Source organism: Embiotoca jacksoni, unplaced genomic scaffold (assembly GCF_022577435.1).
Source record: "Embiotoca jacksoni isolate LCO1_2020_lvr unplaced genomic scaffold, fEmbJac1.0.p SCAF_4, whole genome shotgun sequence".
Classification (NCBI taxonomy): Eukaryota; Metazoa; Chordata; class Actinopteri; family Embiotocidae; genus Embiotoca; species Embiotoca jacksoni.
The window spans coordinates 21,560,812-21,582,305 of NW_027185392.1; the positions used below are offsets into that span (position 1 = coordinate 21,560,812).

At 39.5% G+C, this 21,494-nt stretch overlaps 1 protein-coding gene across 3 annotated transcripts in view; it reads left to right on the forward strand.

The window, feature by feature from the left end:
- Positions 1 to 19,653, forward strand: part of hoga1 (4-hydroxy-2-oxoglutarate aldolase 1) — a 28,800-nt gene extending 9,147 nt beyond the window's left edge. The window contains exons 5-8 of one of the 3 annotated variants that reach the window (XM_069168264.1): positions 5,671 to 5,767; positions 15,925 to 16,058; positions 16,972 to 17,122; positions 19,441 to 19,653. In XM_069168264.1, coding sequence (XP_069024365.1) covers positions 5,671 to 5,767; positions 15,925 to 16,058; positions 16,972 to 17,121 — 381 coding nt within the window. In that variant the 3' untranslated portion in view covers position 17,122; positions 19,441 to 19,653. Of the gene's footprint in view, positions 1 to 5,670; positions 5,768 to 15,924; positions 16,059 to 16,971; positions 17,831 to 19,338; positions 19,365 to 19,440 lie in introns of those variants that run through there. The other 2 variants (XM_069168265.1, XM_069168263.1) reach the window with 2 other exon arrangements.
- The last annotated feature ends 1,841 nt before the right edge of the window (positions 19,654 to 21,494 follow it).

Consider the following 21,494-nt stretch of genomic DNA (forward strand, 5'->3'; position numbering starts at 1 on the left):
CTTCTCCAGAAAGCAATGTTGTTACCAGCAAGTTGAAATTTAAACTTGTCTCACGGCCTCCTGCTGTGCAATCAGCTCTGATTGGTCTGAAATTGCATGCACTTGGTTGTGCTGCCTCATGTAAAATAATGTCTGTCTTCTCTTCCACTGCCTTTTGTCAACACAAATTTTGGCCAGCATCTTGTCACTTGGGCACTCAAATTTAGGTTTATAATTTACTTTGGGCTTGTAAGCTTGTATCTTAGCTGCATTGGAAAAGAGCTGCCCTGCAGGATTGCCATTGCAACAGCCAAGCCATCAAATTGCTGTAAAGTTTAAAAATATATTTTAATTAATTATCAATTGGACTCATCTGTACTGAGCAATTTGTATGACATGAACTGTTATTGACATCCTGTCTGGCTGATTTGATATCGCTGGTGTTGAAAGTAAAATAAACGCAGGCCTGTTGTTGTGGTTGTGTTTAAAATGATTCCTGCAAAAGTAAAACTGAATGAAGCATGCAACATCATTAAGTTGCATGTACTAAATAGTTTGATGTGTACGACAGTATAATAAGTGATTCACTCTGTGTGAGGGTCCCACACACTCTCAGTCATTCGGTTTAGCTTGTTGATGTTATATTATTTAAATAAAATCTTAACCTAAAAAGTAGGTAGCAACTCAAGCTATTAGATTAAAGGTACCCCGTGGAGTTTTGTTGTAAGAACAAAAACACACTTACATTTAAATTCAATGTTAACTCACCAAAGCAAATTGTGTGTATTCTTGAGGAAATGTTTAAAATCCAGCACTGTTTCTAATTATGTTTATTACCATGCAGTGTTTGTCTGGCATTGCTGTGTCACATGGATATGTGATGACCACCTGTAGATAAACAGAAACAGTGGCGTAGAAAAGTTCAGCAGCAAAAAATGAGTTAGTGAGCATATTGGGGTGCAGAGAAATGAATTGTGCTGCAAAACTGGTTTGAAAAGTTTCATTGTTTTGATACATTTTTGTTAACAGTGAAATTGAGTAACATTTTAGTGTGTCCTTTTGAAATGTTGTGAATGTAAAGCACAAGTACCCCAAACAAAAGTTTTGAGAGGAGAAATCCTTTAAACCAGCTGTTGTGAGACTCGACAGGAAGAAATCAAACAGCAGGCGAGTACTAAAGTCAGAAATACAAAGACACTGAAGCAGACAGAGATTTGTAGGTACTTCTGTTTCTTTCTATTTTGGACACCAGACTTAGCAGCAATTCGACTGCTGTATTTTTATTTTTCCTCTGCAGCAACCAGATATAAAGATGTTGATGAGTGACGGCAGTCAGATCTCCCGACTGATGGACTGTCGTTAGTGAATAAATAAATGATATATCGAAGGTAAAAGCAAAATTTGGGAAAATGCAGGCGCTTCAGCTGCCATGTTCAGAAATGTCCTGTTTGAATTCTGCTTGAGATATTTTTCATTCATTAATCCTTCCTAACTGCCACCAATCTGAACTCTCTAAAAGACAAAAACAACAAAGGAATATTTCCAAAAGGCATTTGCTCATCTCAATACCTTTAGTTATTCTTGTCTTGTCGTTAAAGATTTTTGTTGCTTTAACATCTCCCCCCACAGAGATTGTTAAGGTTTCATTTCATCTCACCTCATCTCCTCTAATCTGATTCCACCTGCCCACGCTGTGGGTGTTTTAACTTACAGTCTGTGCACCTCCGCTATGTGCAAGATGTGTGAATCCACAGACCATTTTGACGAGGCATCATCTCCATGCACACTAGCTAAAATCAACATGTCTGTTCAATCCAAACAATTATCCTCTCCTAAGTGGAATAATTACAAAGTCGATACTATTATGTATCGGTCCAGCAGAGCTCAGAGAATTTATAGTCACATCATAACAGCTCGCATCAGAAAAATAGTGCTAAAGACTTAAATAGGACATGATGACCCTCCACTAATGCTGCTAACTTTTCATCCCTGGTCACAAATAGCTGTATACAGCCATGCTTATTAGGATGACAAATTTTATGAATAAAAGATAATGCCTTCATGTTCACAGTATAGGTTCTGTCAGACGAATAAGACTTCAATGTCATTTCCTGACATTTTTAAACATAATCACACAACAATGAACAGCTCTAAGATCCATGTTTTGATAGATTCAAAGGCCCGACATAACTGAGGTAGGGAAATTGAAGATGACCTCACCCCCACCTCACCTTCTTGTGATCAGAAAAGGGTAAGATAGACCTGGCACCTTTAAATTGGGATGACCTGCTGGGGAAAAAAAAAACACAAGCATGTGCATGGATGTCTAAGAAGCATAATTGTTGGTTTAAAGATTTTTTTGTAAAATGATGACCCTATACATTTAGCCAATTTTACAGTTAGAAATCTGCCTAATTGTCATCCAATGTTTGTAGCATATCAAAAAGGCTAAAAATATGGACAAGTAAACACCTGATCCTCTTTGAAAAACATAAAATTGATATAGTCAAACAAGTGACACATGAAATCTACAATTTGTAGTCATTTTCATAATTTGTATGAAAACAGATAGTAAGTAAGTACATCCTGAATTTATCACACCTTCAAATCCATGAAAAACAATTGGGAATACCAGATCAGGTGCCAATTATTAGAAGCCTCTTTGCTATTTCAATTATGCATTATTATGCCAAGATCTAAAGAGCTCTCTATAAGGTTGTGGATGCCCTATGAGTCTGGCAAGAGATTTAGAAATACTCAAGTCATTTGAAATAAACCCTCCCATTGTAAAGAAAATCATCACAAATTTCAAAGGACTGCCAATTTGTGCAGAACAAACCATCAAATGGTTTGATGCAATAAGACGTCTCCAAAAAACACAAATTCTACCTGGGGATGTGAAGGTAACTCGAGCAGTTGTTGGTGTCAAAGTGCATGCGTCTTGCAATCAGAAATAAATTGCTCAAATTTGACTTGTATTGGAGACATGCCACTAAAAACCTCAGGGACTGGGCAGCTTGCAGTCATTGATTCAACTGTGAAACCTGCATCATATCCGTGCTTGAAGATATTATTAGGCCATTTGTCTAAAAGTTGAAGTTGGACCTTTCATTGGCTTAATTATCCTTAGCACACTAATAAATCCACCAAGGAATGGCTCATAAGGAAGAAATAGAGGGTTATTGAATGGCTGAGTCAAAGGCCAGATTTTAATCTCATTGAAATTTGGTGGAGAAATTTGAAAGTCAGCAAATGCAAGAAAACCCTTAAATAGTGCAACTGAAGGATTTTTTTCTTTTTAAATTTGTTAGTTATAAAAGTTATTTCTGCCAAAGGGGAGAACACTACCTTCTAGTGCCAAGGGCGTTCTTACTTTTTCCACCAAGAAATATTACATCTCTCGATATTTGTGTTGAAAAAGTGATTGAAAAAGCTTATTTTCCTTGTGTTTGTTTTCAAGTATACCACATTTATATATATATATATATATAAATATATAAATATACTTGAAAACAAACACAAGGAAAATAAGCTTATATATATATATATATATATATATATATATATATATGCACTGTTTTGAAGAGGATGAAATGTTTGCTTGTCCAAATATGTCAAAGAAGCCAACAATCTCCACGGGATGCTTTTTACATAACCATAGGACTGTTTCTTTCTCTGATTTCAAAGCAGATTTATGGATATTTATTTGCGATGGATGTTAGAGATAATTATGTCCTCTGGAAGTGTGAGTCACACTGAATTTGAAAAATATGTGTATCATGCCTGTGTGTTAAAGGACCAGTGTGTAGGCTTTAGTGGCATCGAGCAGTGAGGTTGCCGATCCTTTGAGTTGTGTAAGAGAACCTACGGTGGCCATGAAAAATGTGAAAGGCTTTAGAAGCTGTGTTTGTTTTTTTCTGCTCTGAGTTACTGTAGAAACATGGCGGTGCGACATGGCAGGCTTTTGGAAGACGACCTGCTCCTTATCTATAAATCAAGGGCTCATTCTGAAGTGCTGAAAACACAATTTCTAGTTTCATGTAGTTATCTTTAATATAAATATTATATACAATTTCTACGAGTAGATCCTCTAAATCCTGTATGGGTTCTTTAAGATTTGATTGAGTTATTATTTAATGGCCCCAAATTAGTCTTAAAAAGCATCAGGACTACAGACTGTATGGCACATCTCTATCCATTAAGTAAAAAAAGGGTACATAGAAGAGCAACATAAAACTACAGTATATTCTAAAACAACTTATCTTAAAGTTTATCTTTAGCCATGCGAGGACATTAGTTGTTGGATATAAGCCTGGATCAGACATTTATTAACTTCAGCGGATGGCACCATCATCGGGTCAGAATAATTTGTTGACTAATAGCTGCAAACCTTTGGCCAGGAACACACTGGCTGCGTTTTCACTTGTGCCGCGTGCGGTTCCCAGTTAAAATATAGAGGGAAGTGATTTGTAGTGTATGACCATAGTAAAACCACAGTGTTGGCTCTAACCATATCATGTAGACACTTCACCAGGTGAAGGGCCGGGTTGTCTTCGGTGCTCTCCTTCTCTCTCTATATCTCCTCTGTGTCAGTGTGTGTGTATACTGTTTGAGGATAAAAACAACCCATGTGCCTGCTTTTTGGTTACAACTCATCAGTTGTCGCACCTCAAAAATACTATATTGATTGCCAATATCACAGAGAAACTCATTGATTCAATGGTAGCACCTGCAGCCACACCACCGCAGCTGACACGCAGCCCGTGTGGACATAAACACACACACACACACACACACACACACACACACACACACACACACACACACACACACACACAAGCCGCAGCTGAGATGAGCAATGTACCTGCTAAACGTTAGCATGCAGTTGTGTTGCTCAAAACAAGTGAAAGAGTGTTTCTGTCAATGGGGTAGACAGTAGTTTTGCTTGAGTGATATTTATTTTCTAATCAGGAGCTCTATCTAAATACACAGTGCTGAAGCTTTCAGGAGACCAGCAGGAGCTTCTATTAGCTGATTGACTGACTGTTCAATTACAGTCCTGCGTGTTTGAAATGACTGATATGGGGAAACTGATTGACAGTGGATGGTTAAAAATAGAGCCTCCTTGGTAACACTGATGAAGGCTGAAAGTGGAAGCTGTGGGTTTTCCCTGCGGAGCTTTCAGCATCATGTACAGAGCAGCCATGGAGTTGTCTTATGCTCCCTTTGAGCATTTCAGGTTTATTTGGATTCTGCGCCTCATATCTGGATTGACAAAAGAGAATTAAAGGATGCAAAACAAAAAAGAGAGCTCATCAGTTATTCATGAGCCTCTCACACCCCCCTCCTCCCTTTACTTCTCATCTTTTGAAGTTGATTTGTCCTTTTTATACTCACTTGGGACTTGTCTGTTTTTCTCTTTATCTCCTCCTCCTTCCTCTGTTTTGTATTTTGAATGATCCCCTCCTCCCAAAACCTCCACCATGTGAAGAGAGGATGTTTGTCTCAATTTGAGCGATTTGTTTACCGTGAGATGTTGGGTTTGTGACAGCCTCGACTGGGATTAAAATACTATAACAGTAATACTATATTAGATATTAGTCCTGACAGCAGGGGGGAGGGATGACAATTAACCAGTTCTGTTTTTAACGCTCTTCATTCTTTCTGTTTCTTTTTTTACATGTTCTATAGATCACACGGATCGGCCTGATTGTTCATAAAACCAAGCCGCAGGATTTCCAGGTTTTAGCGGGCTCAGCAGGGTTTCTCATGGCTGCCTATTGTGTTGGTAAGAAGCCCTAAAAGGGGACTAACAGTTCATGACCCTCAGGGAGCTGCTGGCAGCATTTTCCAAACAAAGTGAAGAAGTTTACCTTGTTGTTTTATTTTTTCATATTTTTTATTTCAGGTCTTCCTTGCAAAATCACAAGTGTAAAGACATTTCTACATGATTCTTAAATATTATGTTTTTGATAGCAGCTATTCTTTGATGATCGGTTAACAATTAGATGTCAACACAAATCCTTGCATTCTGTGGTCACTTCCTGTAGTTGTTTCAGATTTCAAACACCCTCCAGATAAATACAGCAGCTCTTTGGAAGGATCTTCTGTCACTCTCCTAAATATACTGAATATTAGGAACATTATCCTGATATTGAGGTACACAGACTATGTTCTAAACATGACCTTAACATATCTTCAAACACATAACATACTTTACAGGTAATTTCCTGCTGACCACACAACAGCTTTCATTTAATTTTATTCCAAAATCAATCGGAAATTGGAAATTACCGGAACTTCATCACAGAGTGCAATTAGTAAACAATTATTTAGCTTGAGTTATGTTTTCTGTTGAAAGTCTAAACTGTAAAAACATTGATTGTGCTGAATTGTGCTCAATAGATTTACTTGTTTGAACTTCTAATGGATATCGGTGCATAGGTCGAGAACAGGGGTAAATATTTTACTGTTTCATAGGAAAAATGAGCAAATCCAAATACATTGGTTGATAATGTATTTGAAAACTGGACTCATGAAACTGTCGGCTAATTATTAATATTGGTGGATTGTACCTCATGCTAGCATGTATCACCAGTTTAACATCAAGCCCCCACTGCAAGGACAACACAACTGCTAATCTTGTAAACAGACCACAGGAAAAAAGAAGTCATATATAATTTGTTTGATATAGGTCTCAGAAATCACACATTTTCCTCAGGGGGCTTGACAGTCTGTTAGTAGCGGTTCACATTAAGGAAAAATGCAGAAAAACTTGTATATTCTGCATGTGAAGCATATCAGGGAGGCTGCCAAGCAACTTCCAGGTGCCGGCAAACAGACCTTACAAAACGCATCTTCCTCTTCACCTTGAAATAGGACAGACAACACAAACATACAAGCACACCATTCACACATACTCTATAGGTGAATGGAAACAAATCCACAGAAGGAGAGAGGGACAGCATGCACACCAGGGAGAGAGATAAATATGAGGAGGAGCTGCACACCCAACACTTCTGGAATGAGGCACTGAAATCCAGGAGAGAAAGAGGTTTAATGATGGATAATGGTGCAGCACATCAGTAACATTTAGCCCAACAGTAAATTACAGTTGCAAATAGTATTCGACACATTTGATTAAAACGGCTTGTATAAAAGCTAGAAATAAACTGATAGAAGAAAAAACTAACTTATCAATCACAATTAACAATCACAAAACCTTTGTAATAAAAAGAATACTTACAGATAATGCTAAAAAAAAAAGAAATGGTGAGCAGATAAAAGTTAGTTGTCAATATTTGTTTTTCACAGATCTGACAAAATGATGGCTGTAACAATGGCTATGTACTACACTGTCTGTGTGCCATTTTATTTGTGTATCAGAATTGTAGTTGTTAATGGTGAAGCAAAATAATGAGTAGAAAGAATCCAAAATATTGTTTATTTCTTACTATGGGGCAAACCATTAAGTATCCAAGCAATGGATGAGCTGCAATAGAGTTGTGAAGTTGGGGGGAGTCATTTTTGGGTGCCTCTAGTTCCAAATTTTAAAGTCCCATTTGTCTTTCCAAGTTAATTTTTTTTTTTTTTTTTTTTTTTTTAAGAAGAAATTCTCTGTGTTGGATAAGCCAGTGAAGAGTCTGGGACACGGTACATTAGTAGCAGGTTGGGCATCTCAGGAGAAATGTTGGTGAAGGTTTTGGAAACACAGAAGTCAGAATTTCCAGGAAAGCTTAAGCTGTGGTGGTCCACAGTTGGGGCTATTCCCAAGGATAATATGGACATTGGCATTATATAATATTTAGTATCTCAGATAGAAAGGCTAGAGAGACTGATTATTTTATGTACAGTATTTGGAAGTTGAGGGTTTTTTCCCCAATGTTTCAGTAGTGTTGCATTGTATGGTTGAGGCATCCTGCAATTTCTGCTGTCTAGCCTGACAGAGGACTTTAAGTACTATAAATTTAAGAGCACAGTTGCAGTTGGCTAGAAACAAAGATGATGCAGTGAGGAAGTTGGCACCAGCACAAATGACAAATGTATGGAGTTTGCATGTTCTCTGCATGTGTTCTTCCTCCCACCATTCAAAGACATGCATGTCAGGCAGCTCAGGAGGCGCAGGCAGCAGTAAGGCAGGCAGAGGTGGTGGGTAGGGTTCAGCAAAGGCTAAGCAAAGGGGTTCCATTAAGGCTGGCACGGCAGAAAGAAAGTAGTTGGTGATAGGTCGGGTGTGTCATGAGGAGGCAAAGACATGTTTTAAGGTAGTTGCTCAGTGGGTTAAGTGGGAGAGTGTAGAGAAGAGAGACTTGGTTGGAAGGACCAAGCTTTTTGCTGGGAGCAGCATATGACGTGCTTCCATCGCCACAGAACCTCAAGCAGTGAGTAGGTGGGGACGCGACCTGTCCATCATGTTCAGCAGTAGGAAAGGTAATGCAACTTCTGACAGGCTGTAAGATTAGTTTGGTGAAGGGTAGATAGACATAGGCACAATCAGGTACTGAGGTCCTTGTCTGCAGTGATTGAGAAGAGGAATATTGTAAGAGCAGGGAAGAGTGTAAACAAGGAAGTAGCTATTAGGTTTATTCGGGAGAGAAAAGACCCAGATAGGGGAGCTTCTGGCTTTCTAAATGGGGACTGGAAAATAGCAATAGATCTGAGTGCAAAGCTTGGGATTCCACAAGAAAAACCTTGTACCAGCAAGAGGCCACAGGTTGCCAGAGAGTAGTTTATTTTTTTGAGCTGACAGTACTGTGGGAAGATAATATAGATGAGGCATATGAGAGCAAAAAGAGGAAAATATTGCGACCTTGCAGCTGAAGTAGAGGAGTGGGGGTGCAGCACAAAGGGGCATCCTGTGAAGGGTAGATCATCACACTATTGTGGGAGCTTGGAATCCAGTAATAGAGCCTCCAGCAGAGCAGAGTACTCTCTGGATATGAGATGTAATAGTATATATATATATATATATATATATATATATATAAAACTATATAGTATCATGTATAGCAGGTATGAACTTGTAACTTTATAAAAAGATAACCTTACAATCCCATTTCCAAAAATGTTGGTACACTGGACAAAGTGTAAGTACAAATGTAATGATTTGAAAATCATGTAAACCCATATTTAATTGAAAATATACCAAAGGAAACATGTTTTGTGAAAAATTGTTTGTCATTTAAAATTTGATGCAAGCAACACATCTCAAAAAAGTTGGGACGGGATGTATTACCACTGTGTTGTGTCACTTCTTTTTTTTAACAACACTTTGGTATGGACTGCAGGAAGGCCAGTTTGGCACCTGGACTTTTCTACTAGAGAGCCATGCTGTTGTAATACATACAGAGTACGGTTTGGCATTGTTTTTCTGAAAACGACATTGCCTGGATGGTAGCATGCATTGCTCCTAAACCTGTGTAAATCATTCAGCATTAATGGTGCCTTCCCAGATGTGGAAGCTACCCATACCATGTGCTCTAATGCATCTCTATATCATCATGGATGCTGGCTTTTGAATTGTGCACTGCTAAAAATCTGGATGGGTCCTCTCCTCTTTAGCCCCGAGGATGCTACGTCCATGATTTCCAAAAAGAATACAAGATTTACATTTTTCAAACCGGGTGCCACTGTGGTGCAGTGCCTCTGCAGTCGCCTCACAGCGAGATGGTTTTGGGTTCGATCCCGACAAATTTGCCCTCGGTGTGAATGAGCGCATGAATGGTCTTGGTTTCAGTCTGTCTCTATGTGGTGGCTGTGTGATGGACTGGCAACCTGTCCAGGGTGTGCCACTCACTTTGTCCAAAGTGAGCTGGGATAGGCTCCAGCCCCCCCGTGACCCTGTTCAGGATAAAGCGGGTATAGATAATGGATGGATGGAATTTGTCAAACCACAGGACAGTTTTCCACTTCACCCCAGTCTAATTTAAATACGCTCGGGCCCAGAGAAGGTAGCTGCATTTCTGGATCATGTTTATACACGGTTTCTACTTTGCATGGTTAAGTTTTAACCTACATTTGTCGATGCAGCAGCAAACTGTGTTCACGTACAACGGTTTTAAGAGGTGTTCCTGAGCCCAAGCAGTGATTTCCACTACAGAATTGTGTCTGTTTTTAATGCAGTGCTGCCTGAGGGCCTGAAGATAACGCATCCACTGCTGTATTTGTAGTCTGGAGCCCGGGTCTGGAGTTGCCCAGGGTGAGAGACACTGGGTGGGTGTGGGGATACTCACGAGCCCCCGGCTGTGCGCCACCGTGTTGGAGTTCTCCCCGGGGAAACGAGAGTCGCCTCCATGCGCCTGCGGGTTGCAGGGAGGAAGGCTCTAACTGTTGTTTGTGCTTATTCACCAAACAAGGGGGATGAGACCCGCCACGAGATGCTGAAGGCCCGGGACATTCCTGGGCTGTCTTGGCTGACACGCCTCTTCCATGTAGCATGGGGGTCTGGAACAGTTCTCATGGAATGGCAAACCAGGGTGGTGGTTCCCATTTTCAAAAAAGTGGACCGGAGAGTGTGCTCCAACTCTCAGGGTATCGCATTACTCAGCCTCCCGGGGACAGCTTATGCCAGGGTGCTGGAAAGGAGGCTCCGACCATTTGTCAAACCTCGGATTCAAGAGGAGCAGTGCAGATTCTGTCCTTGTCGTGAAACAATGGACCAGCACTTTACCCTTGTAAGACTACTGGAGGGGTCCTGGGAGTTTGCCCATGCAGTCTACATGTGCTTCGTGGGCTTGAAGAAGGCTTTTGACCGTGTCCCTCAGGTGGTTTTGTGGGGGGTGCTGCGGGAGTATGGGGTGCCAGAGCCATTGCAGCGGGCCACCCGGTCTCTTTCATCGGACTTTCACTTTCATCTCCTTTGTTAAGCTGTTAGCAGCCATTTCCAAAAACACATTCAGGCAACGCAGATGTACTGTAATTTCCGGACTATTGAATATAAGCCGCACCTACTGAATTTTAAAAACATAATTATTTTGAACATAAATAAGCCTCACATGTCTATAAGCCGCAGGTGCCTACATTGAAACAAATTAACTTTACACAGACTTTAACAAAACACGGCTTGTAACAAAAATAAAAATTTCAGCGTGACGGATGATTCGCCTTTCCTGTTGACAGTCCGAGTGAGAGGCAGGTCAAAGGTCAGAGGAACCTCATCCATATTTATGATGTCGTGCGGGCCAATGGTATGCTCTGCTATCTTTGCATCAGTGAATTTGCGGAAGTTTGAAGCTTTTTCCTCGTAGTCGGGAGGGAGCTGCTGACACAGACTCGTCCGTACCCTGATGGACAGGCCTTTACGTCTCATAAATCTGAGACACCACGACGGTCCACCTCTAAAATCCTCAAACTTCATTGCGGTGGCGATTGTTTTGGCTTTCAGTCAGATCTGCACGGTTGAAACACCTCGGCCGTCTGCTCTCTCTGTGTTGAGTCGGCTCTATTTCCTTTTCCAACAGCCAGATCTAATCGCCTCCAACTTGAAAGCTGCATCATGTGCATTTCTTGGTGTCTTTGCCATGATGAGGGTGACAAAATGACGACCGTAATCAGAACGATGGGAAGTTTGAGCGCGCTCGATTTAATCTAAACAGTAAACTAAAAAGTTATATTGTTTCACCTTAACCCGTTCGGCAATTTCATTGGTCTAATGAAAGCTTCATGCCGCCAAAAAACTGAGCACCGTCACAGAATGTGTTTTTTTGCTCAATTTTTTGGTGGCATGAAGCTTGTGAAAGTGGGAAAAATCCATAAATTAGCCGCGTCATTGTTTAAGCCGCGAGGTTCAAAGCGTGGGAAAAAAGTAGCGGCTTATAGTCCGGAAATTACGGTACTCATATCAGGCACCACACAGCAGACAATCAAAGTTAGAACTTTGCTGCTTAAGAAAGTGTAACATCAAGTATATTTTTTGTTGGAGTTGTTGAAGCTAAAAGTTGTTGAAGCTGTCTGAAGACATAGACAGCCTATAAACACAGTTTTCTACCTCCAACATTCCATCCAACAAACTTTGCCTCATTTGTATGAACCTGTGCTCAAGAAACAACCAGATTCTAATTACTGTTCTGCCTCGACAACCGTTTATTTTGGCTATTGTACATTTTTATCAGTTTAGTACAGTTTTCTCATCCTGTGGGGATGCATGCAACTTTCATTTGAAGTTACAGTGAATTATAAAACATAAGCAATCTTTCACAGCAGCAATATAAAATGATGTTGTCTACTTTCTTGGCATGTCGGCCACATACATGGTACTGTATGCTTGGATTAGATAACACGTCTGGGAATATGCATCAGTATGATGCTCAAGAACCTAATGGGTCATGTTCTCCCACTGCCGGCCCTGTCAAACACACTGTGTCTGAAACACACATGCACACACATGCTGACTCCCACGGCTCTCTGATCTTTGATTGACATGTTCTCATCTTTATAACTAAAATATGCGAGTAATTGATGGTGTGAGTGTGAGACTGACAGCTAATGCAGAGCAAGGTAATGCAGAGTGATTGATATGATAATGTGTCAATGCTGTGAGTGTGTGTTCTAGTTTTGATGTCCAAATTCATTCTCTCAAAACTGATGCTGAACTGGGAAGCCTGCCTACATGCCAGTCACAACCTCGCAGAATTTAGAGCTTTGAAGGAAGAATCAACACTGCTGACGGACATTGACATTCTATACTAAAAAATTTTAAAATCTGCAGACTTCATCGACTGCTAGATCTCCGATTCAAGCTCAAATCTTTTGTCTCGTTTTTAAATTCAGTGAAACGTACCTTGTTTCGAGACTAAGTTTTTGCTTACGCATGTTTGGGTAACTTCTGGTATTGTCAGCATCTAAAATCCTACATTGGGACAGTTTTTTTTTTTTCTAATCATGTTTCATTTCATTTTCTGCGACCAAGACTGTTCATGGATAGGGGCAGTTCCAGTTCCATACAATACAATGTTTTATTGAAACTCTAGATCTAGACATTAAATGTTTTTTTTTGTTTTGTTTTGTTTTTTTAATTTTCCAAAAAGGATCTAGTTATATGAGTAAAGAACTGTTTTAGTTGAGAATACTGATAGCCTATGCATAATATCCCCCCATCTTCTCCAACATCATATGATGGCCAGCAGTAAACTACTTTCAGTGACAAAGAACCAATTGTTGTTGATACATTTCTGTTATGATTAAACTGAAGAACTAAAGTGTTATAGATTTTTGCAGGTGCAGTTATTCATTCCAATAATGCAATAAAGCCTTGAAAAATGCATGCCTACATTCATCTCCCCTCATTGGCCCCATCATTGGACCTACCAGCCTACCGAACGTTTACTGTTTGTTCTATCTCTATCTGCATTCAGTTTGGACAGCCTGTTTGTTAAAGGGAGTTTCTCCTGCTCACTGTCGCTGAATTTCTCCCTGTTAAAAGAGTTTTTCTTTCTCATTGTAGCTGGATTCCCTTCTGTTGTAAGAGATAGTTTTTCCTGCTTGCTGCTGCTGGATTACTTCCTGTTTAAAAGGGAGTTTTTCCCTTCAACTCTCGCTCATGAGGGAATTGTTAAATTGTTGGTTATCTCTATAATGTTGCAAAGTTTTACTGTAAGTTTACTATGTTAAAATTAGTGTCCTGAGAAGACTTTTATGATTTGGTGCTGTATAAATAAAATTGAATCTAATTAAATTGTTAGATTCTTGAGATTTCAATTCAACCACAGTTAGAGATTGTATTTTTTTAAAGTCAAATGGTTAATTTATTTTGGCAATTAGTTTGAATATTTGTATTTCCACGTGTTGTTGATAGAGGTGTATTTGTATTGGTTCTGACTTGGAAAATTGCTCAATGTCCTGACTTTTTCCTGGACGTTTTAAGCAAGCCCCAGTAGTTCTTAATTTGTATATCAAGAGATCTCAGAACAGAGAGTGTGCTGTTCTGGAGGGTCAGAAGAAATATCAATAATATCTACACTGCCTGGATCACACTGGACAACTCCTGCTAGCAGTTATAATGAAACAAAACTGTCATCACAAACTGAAGCATTATTGATCAAAATCAGCTCTGTCCTTTGCCTCCCTGTTGTTTCCCTTCTATCTGTGGATTGCTACAATGGGGGGAAAATGGAATAAGGCCAAAGCTTTTGTTTACCACCTCAAAAAGCAAGCAGCCTAAAACAACAAATCAAACGTCGTCCCCTGCCTGTCTATCAATCTCCTCAGTTTCAGTGCTGTCACTGCGCCTACACACAGCAAATGGAGCTGTCCATGGTTCTTCTGAAACAACAGCCATTTTACCAGTTTCCTCCTTGTTATTGAGGTTCGGATTGCAGCAACATTAGCTCATGGGGCAATGATAAAACTCCAGTTTCTCTGCCTGACCTGATTGATAGAAATCTCTCCAGATTTAAAATGCATCTAAAATAGGCAAACAGGCAATTTATGAGGAACATCAATGGTAAATGGTAAAGAAAAATAGAACCGATAACATTAAATATTGCACAAAATGTATTGACAGATTATGACAGTTACAAAAGAGGTGCCAGATCCTTTAGCCCTTTAGTGTCTCTGTTCATAGGGAGTGAGAAGGATGGGCTGCCAGTCTGTTAGTCAGCAGCATTAAGGCTGCTGTCAGCTGCACAATCTGAGTGGTGGCAGGCCATAGAAACACATATCAGACAAACAATCCGCCCATCAGCATCCAACAGCAACAACTCCAAGAACACGGGTAGATTCTGTCTCTGCTTTTTTCCTTCACCAGACAGACAATGAGATGCTGCTGTGAAAGGCCATATCTTGTTGCTTGGGAAAAAGTATATGTATCAAGCTTTGTAAATGAAAAAAATAACCAAACATATGAAGTGCTGGTGCCTACTGATCTGACAGGAGAGAAAAGATGGGATGGGGAAAGGGAAGGCTGGACTGTCAACTCTAAAACAATGTTTGTATGTCTGTATTGACATTTGAAAAGCTAAACCAGGACAGTGATGCATGATTTTATTTAAACAGTATATGCTGTTAGTTCAGCATGAAACTAGGAACAAAACATACCTCCATCCTTCCAGTTCTGTTTGATCGAAGGTTGTTTGAGCAATTAATTCTGTCCACAGATAGTACTGTATATTAAATATTCAACTCACACTGAGTGTTAGGTTGAGTGATTGCAGACATATAACAGTTTTTTTTCAGATTGGCTCCTTTGTAATACTAAAACTAGAATTTGAAAAAAATCACCAATTGACTTTGAGTACAACTGTTTAAAAACTACAGCAGGTTTGTTTGCACTAATCTGAAATCCTGCAAGAAGACTTTTTAGCTGACACCTTTTAAGAGTGGCTCCCAAACTCTTTGGCTTGTGGTCCCTAAAATCAAAAGATTATCTACTTGTGACTCCACATCACAAAGTACGGAGCTGTCAGCTGCTTAACCAAAACATAATTTTAACTTTCAGCTGAACGATTTTCAGACAATTCATGGAGTAAAAACGTCCAAGTAATTTCACCAAGTTTGTTTGCAAAAAAAGTAGAGAATAGTCAGATAAAATGAACATAAGTTTTGTCAAGCAGAGCTTTCCTCCTTGTTCCTCCAATAACTGTATTCTACCCTCGGTTTGGAAACCACTACTTAATAACAAAGGAAATCAGATCTAATGTTGGCAAGTCCTAATTTCCTCACAAATGACCATTCCCAACACATTTAGCTAATTTATTTTTATGACTAAGCTCAACAAGACAGTTGCACTCAACAAAATATCCTCTGTTTATTTATTCCCTCATTTTTGTTCGACAAAAGATATTAGCAGCTAAGAATGTTTATACTTAAAAGGTAAAAAATTAACTGATTGTACAATAACTGTTACCTAAAAAAAAGAGACCGGAAGAAAGGGAATGCAGGAAAATGAAAGTAATTCTGTATTTTACATTGACTCTTGAACTCTCATTGGTCCATGCTGTGTGTGTCTAGGTGCTGTAGGTGGAGTGTGTGCGCTGGCTAACGTGTTGGGCCAGGAGCTGTGTGAGTTGGAGCGTCTGTGTGTGTCTGAGCGTTGGGAGGAAGCCAGAGTCCTGCAGCAGCGACTCATCGAGCCCAACGCCGCCGTGAGTACCATCTGCTGCACGCTCCACACTTTTATCCACTGCATCATAAAACAACCGCTCCAACAAATGGTGCCAGACTGAAGGTTTAGTCATATTTAGAGGCTTTAATACTCTGACGGTTGTACTTAAACTCAAATAAATCCTTACCGCCCTTTCAGAAATATCTGTATTGAGTCCAGTCCACCCAGAAAGGAGGCCGCTTCCCTCTCTCAAGCATTCCACCTTTTATTTTATCCACTTATAATGTGATCCACAAAAAGCTAAAGTAAATAAATAAACATTTTAACTAATTTCATTAATGTAAATGTGTTCCAAATAAGTATATCTGCTTTTGCTTCATTTGATTATTGACTAGGTTATTTAGTCAAGTAGTTGTATTCAATTATAAATTGCACAATTACAAAGTCAGTGACACTTCCACCATTTTAAACAATACATTGTATCCTGTAAATCTTCGAGACAAGAATTAAGAAAAATTGAAACCTGATCCCAGAGTTAACTTTTACAGTGTATGAAACTAAAGCAGACACCAATGACATGAGGGTTTGCACCTAATGACACCACAAAGTTAAATGTCTCCGCTGTGTGCTGTATGTTGCTCAGAGTTGGTCTGAGCCCGAGTGAGCTGTGTGCCTCAGGCTACAAATGTGTCCATTAAGGTGTGTTAAATATCACTGCCCTGACAGCATCAATCTACCATGGCACCACTTACATGCTACATGATGGAGAACCAACTTCACTCTAGTTTGAAGCCACACATACTGCAGCTGTAGCTCAGCAGCTGAATATCAATCACCAATACTGAAATTGTCTTCAAATCTGATTTTGTCTGTCATTTTTCATAAAACTTTAAAACCACAATGCAGTTCATATTGGGGGTGAATGGAGATTGATTGGAGCTCTGTGTTACTAGGTGACCAGGAAGTTGGGAGTTCCTGCCCTCAAGCAGGCGATGGAGTGGTTCGGTTTCCACGGCGGCGCCTGTCGATCACCTCTTCACCCGCTAACTGAGGCCGAGGCGCAGCAGCTGAGGCGAGACTTCTCCTCTAACGGCTGGTTGTGAGGTGACCAAGGCACTGTGTGTGTGTGTGTGTGTGTGTGTGTGTGTGTGTGTGTGTGTGTGTGTGTGTGTGTGTGTGTGTGTGTGTGCCTAGAAACCTTTTAGCTGCTCAGTCAATGCGATTACAGTACTGAGGGAGAACACAGCTTCTCATGAAAATATCAAAGCCTCATACAATTGATAATAAATATATATAAATCCAGTTCACTTCACTATTGTTTTGGTATTTCTTAGGCTAAATGCAGAGCAACAATGCAATTCCAAATTCATTACACTAAAAATATAATTTTTTTCCCCCAAAATCATTTCTACTTGTTTTTAGAAATGTAACAAAAAAACTGAATCCAAGATGTAAACCAAATCAACTTCAGAGTTCTGTTTGAAGGAAGAATTTAGTTCCATGGATGACTAAGAAAGACTGCATGGTAGCTCCATCGTTATGGGTCACAACACTTCCATACAGGTCGTATGATAGAGGGAATGATTGCTAATGAACCACTGATATGAAAAAACAACAACATTTGCCATCTGTTGAAAAATGTTGAATCTGAAAATAACTGCTTCTGTGCATCAGCTGCACATAGATTTATCATGTCAGGTTTTTTTTTAGTCATTCTTACATTTACTTCACACTAAAATGAATCACTGTCATACCATCAAGTTAGCGCTGTAAATGTGCTTATTTCAACAATAAAATTTTACTTAAATAATACATGTTTTATCTTTATTTAAACTGTGAAGAAAAAAATGGTTAGTTTTGATACAATGTACCTTTTTAAGTAGGTGGAAAGAGAGAGCTTTCTGATTGGCTGTTCAGCCAGATAAATCAGTCGCTTGTCATTTTGTACCGTTTTCCTTTCCTTATTGTTTTTGGTAAAAATTTAAAATGTTTGGACAGTAGTGCAGTATTAATAGTAATTCCAGATTGCACCTCCCTGGGTGTGTTTTGGCAGGAATGAATTGTTGACCCAGACTGTGCTCAAAATCATACAACAGTATTTCCTACATAACTGTCAATAGTTGACATTAGTGAGAAGTACAAGGAGATCTTAAATACTTAGAAATCATCATCTTGCACCATCACTGAAAGGTATAATGTTGCATAATTGTAATTTACTCGCAACATCATATTGGTAGCATTAAGATAAAGGTAGTGTACATGAAACATGGCTCTGTCCAAAATCACTCCCTTATTCACTCATTAGTTTCCTCTATATAATGGACACTCAACAGTTTACTCTGTAGTTGAACTTATCATCATAATTTGCCGCAAGTTCTCATCACAGTCATTTTGGCATCCATAAAATGTGTTGCATTACGGTTGTCAGACGTTACAGCAAAGATGGACTCGGGTCATAAGTTGATGACTTTATATTTGACTTCAAAAATCACAGAAAACTTGCAACATCCACCTTGACTTTAACATCAGTGACCGGTGACTTCACTTAGACTGAAGCCCTTTGACGTGGAGTAACCAAGCAATTAAATGCATGTTCAACTGTGAAGGAATACAGTGAATAAACCCAATCACACTGCACAAGCAGGAAGGTGAGAGATGCATCTGTTGGTGCACACCAGAACATGATCAAATTCACACATCAAAACAGTGCAGGTGGGACAACAGTAAACAGCCTGCTTAAGAAGACGGCAACAGTCAAGACACGCTTAGCTCAAAGTTCCTCAGGGTGACACTCTGAAAGTAATACACTTGTCATAGTTAGAAGAAGCTGGTTAGGAAACTGTCTTACAAATAAGTTAATATTTTTTAAGGGGTGTGAAAGTTTCTATTTAAGAGTTCAGCCTGATATACGTCACTATAGAACAAGCATCTAAAACACAGCTGTGTCAAATGGGTGTCTGCAAATCTCTGCAGCGGTGAGGTGAGGGCAGAAGGCTGCTTTACTGTTACAGCAAATATTTTAAACAATATTTTGTTCTCACATTACTAGTGTCTCTGGAAGTACATGCAGTATCATAATGTGTATCCCACTTAATAATGTTGTAATTTACATGATCTTAATTATTCATTGAAATCATAGCGGTATTTTAAGTTGATCATTTGATATTTGGGTCATTTAGTTTGTCAAAAAAATAAGGTGCTACAGTCAGGAGGTCACTTTTGTTCTTTTATTGTGTCAGATACATGTTTAGTCAACATTTTATATCATATGATGCTGATCTTGTATTATGGGTTGTGTGAGCATTCCTGTCTGACCCTAGTGTGTCTCCCTCTATTTTGTCCCCAATCACCTCTCCTCATGTGTGCTGTCATCCCCCTGTCTCTTTGTTATTGTTTTGTTCTGCCCCTCTGCCCGCCTCCAGTCACCTCCCATGACCGCGCCCCTCATCAGTCTGAACAGCTGCCACCAATCCAACTGATCACCACCTGCCGGTTCTTCATCACACTAATTACCTCCCTACACTATATCAACCCTGGTCCTGCAGTTCTGAGGTGTCGGGCCATACTGTCAGCTACCCCACTCTCGCCCGCAGGTGAGAGTCGGTGGAGTTTCCCTCCCAACTCGGGAAGAGGAGAGAGAGCGGGGAAGAGGCAGTCAATAAAAACTGTTTTGTACCTGAACTTGAGTCTGTGTCTGCGTTTGGGTCCAGTCCTACTCCACCACATAACAGGTTGTGATCAATTTCATTTTTAATTGAATTGAACATAATTCTCACTCTTTAAAAAAAATATAAATGGCAATAATTTGGTGTTTGGCGCATAATGACTTGAAACATAAAGTGTACAGAACTTGGATTTGACTTGGGACTTTATAGCCAAGACTTCATTATAAAGGAAAAATTTACACGTATAGATTGTGGACTAAAATGAAATGGCGGACATAGATAGACTAATTATATTTGGTAGTTTTTAACAGCAATATAAAGTAGGCTACATATATTTATTATACTTACAATACTTACTAAAGTAAATAAATAGCATCTGGGTGTGATTTCAGTCTAACATACCATAATCACTGAGCTGAGATATCTTATCTTTCAGAATACCTGAAAGCACTTTAGTATCTATGGTAACTATGTACATTATGAAAACCAATACTAGAGACAGGCTATTTGTAACCTCAAGGGGAATCAAACTATAATACCCGAGGTCATTGGGAAATACAAAGAGTTGAATACCAAGTGTTGGCTCTGCAAGCTTTGTCTCTATGCTGCCTGTCACACTTGGCTTAAATGTACGAACAATGCCAAATAAATTACAGACAAAAGAGCTTAGCACAATGTTATTAAATTGGCCATATACATTCAACAAAAATATAACCAGGGGGAATAAAACCATTGAGTATCTGGTGTGATACTGTATGTTGAATAATTTTTTTGAACTCAGTCAGATAAGCAAAATAGTCCAAATTTGTTAGGTACATTTATAAGTAATTTTATTGTATGTCTTCTTTTCCAGATCCTATTGTTTTGTTATGATTTTACTGATTTATATGTTTTTTGTTCCTACCATCTAACCATGGTCCCGAGTCAGTAACATCAGCAGTAGTTCAGCAAAAAATGCGTAGGCGCATATTTGTTGATGGTTCATACGCTGTCTGGGATTGAGTGGTTGTCTGGTCAACACAAAAGGTCGGGGGTTCTTCATCTCAAATACAGACATGATGTTTTCAGAACGATTTTAGAGCAGTCATGGTTCAGTGGGAGGCAGAGCTGTAGGTCAGGTATAGTTTGCAGCAGAATACCAGAGCACTCTGATGTGAAACGGTTAAAATCCATAATTTATCATGGTTCTCAGCAAAGGGATCCAAGAGCAAAACGCAGAAGGCAGATGTAAAAGTAAAGCGTGTTTAGCTATCACAACAATAATCCAAAAATCAAAAAGTACAAAGGAATGGGCTGAGGCAAAATCCAATAACACAGGCAAGGTCAAAACCAACAGGCATGAACGTAGAGCGCTGGAGAGCGAAGACACATGGCACGAAGCTGTCTAGTAGATATGGTAGCGGTCAGCTGGCGCTAAACATCAGACCGACAATACGTCATCCAGATCAGGGTCTTGTTACCATCATCTTATAAAAGAGTTTAATAGAAGGGCTTCATGGCTCCACGCTATAACAAGTAAAGACGATAGGATTATACGGGCTACTATGTAGCCGTGATGTGACGTTAGCTGGTATACTATTTGTAGAGCCACACTGGGCAGTAAAATATTTCTCTGGTAATTTGCCCTCCAGGAGCCTAATTAAGGTTAAAAACAGTGTCTGTAAGACACCTCTGTCCACCGAGTGGCTAGAGCGTTACCTTCATGTCGGTCGGGAGACTGAAGAGACATGACTGAAGAGGGATCAGATTAAACCTTTCGATACATCTTGCATGTTCAATGGCAGACAGAGTGAACATATATTTGCTTGACG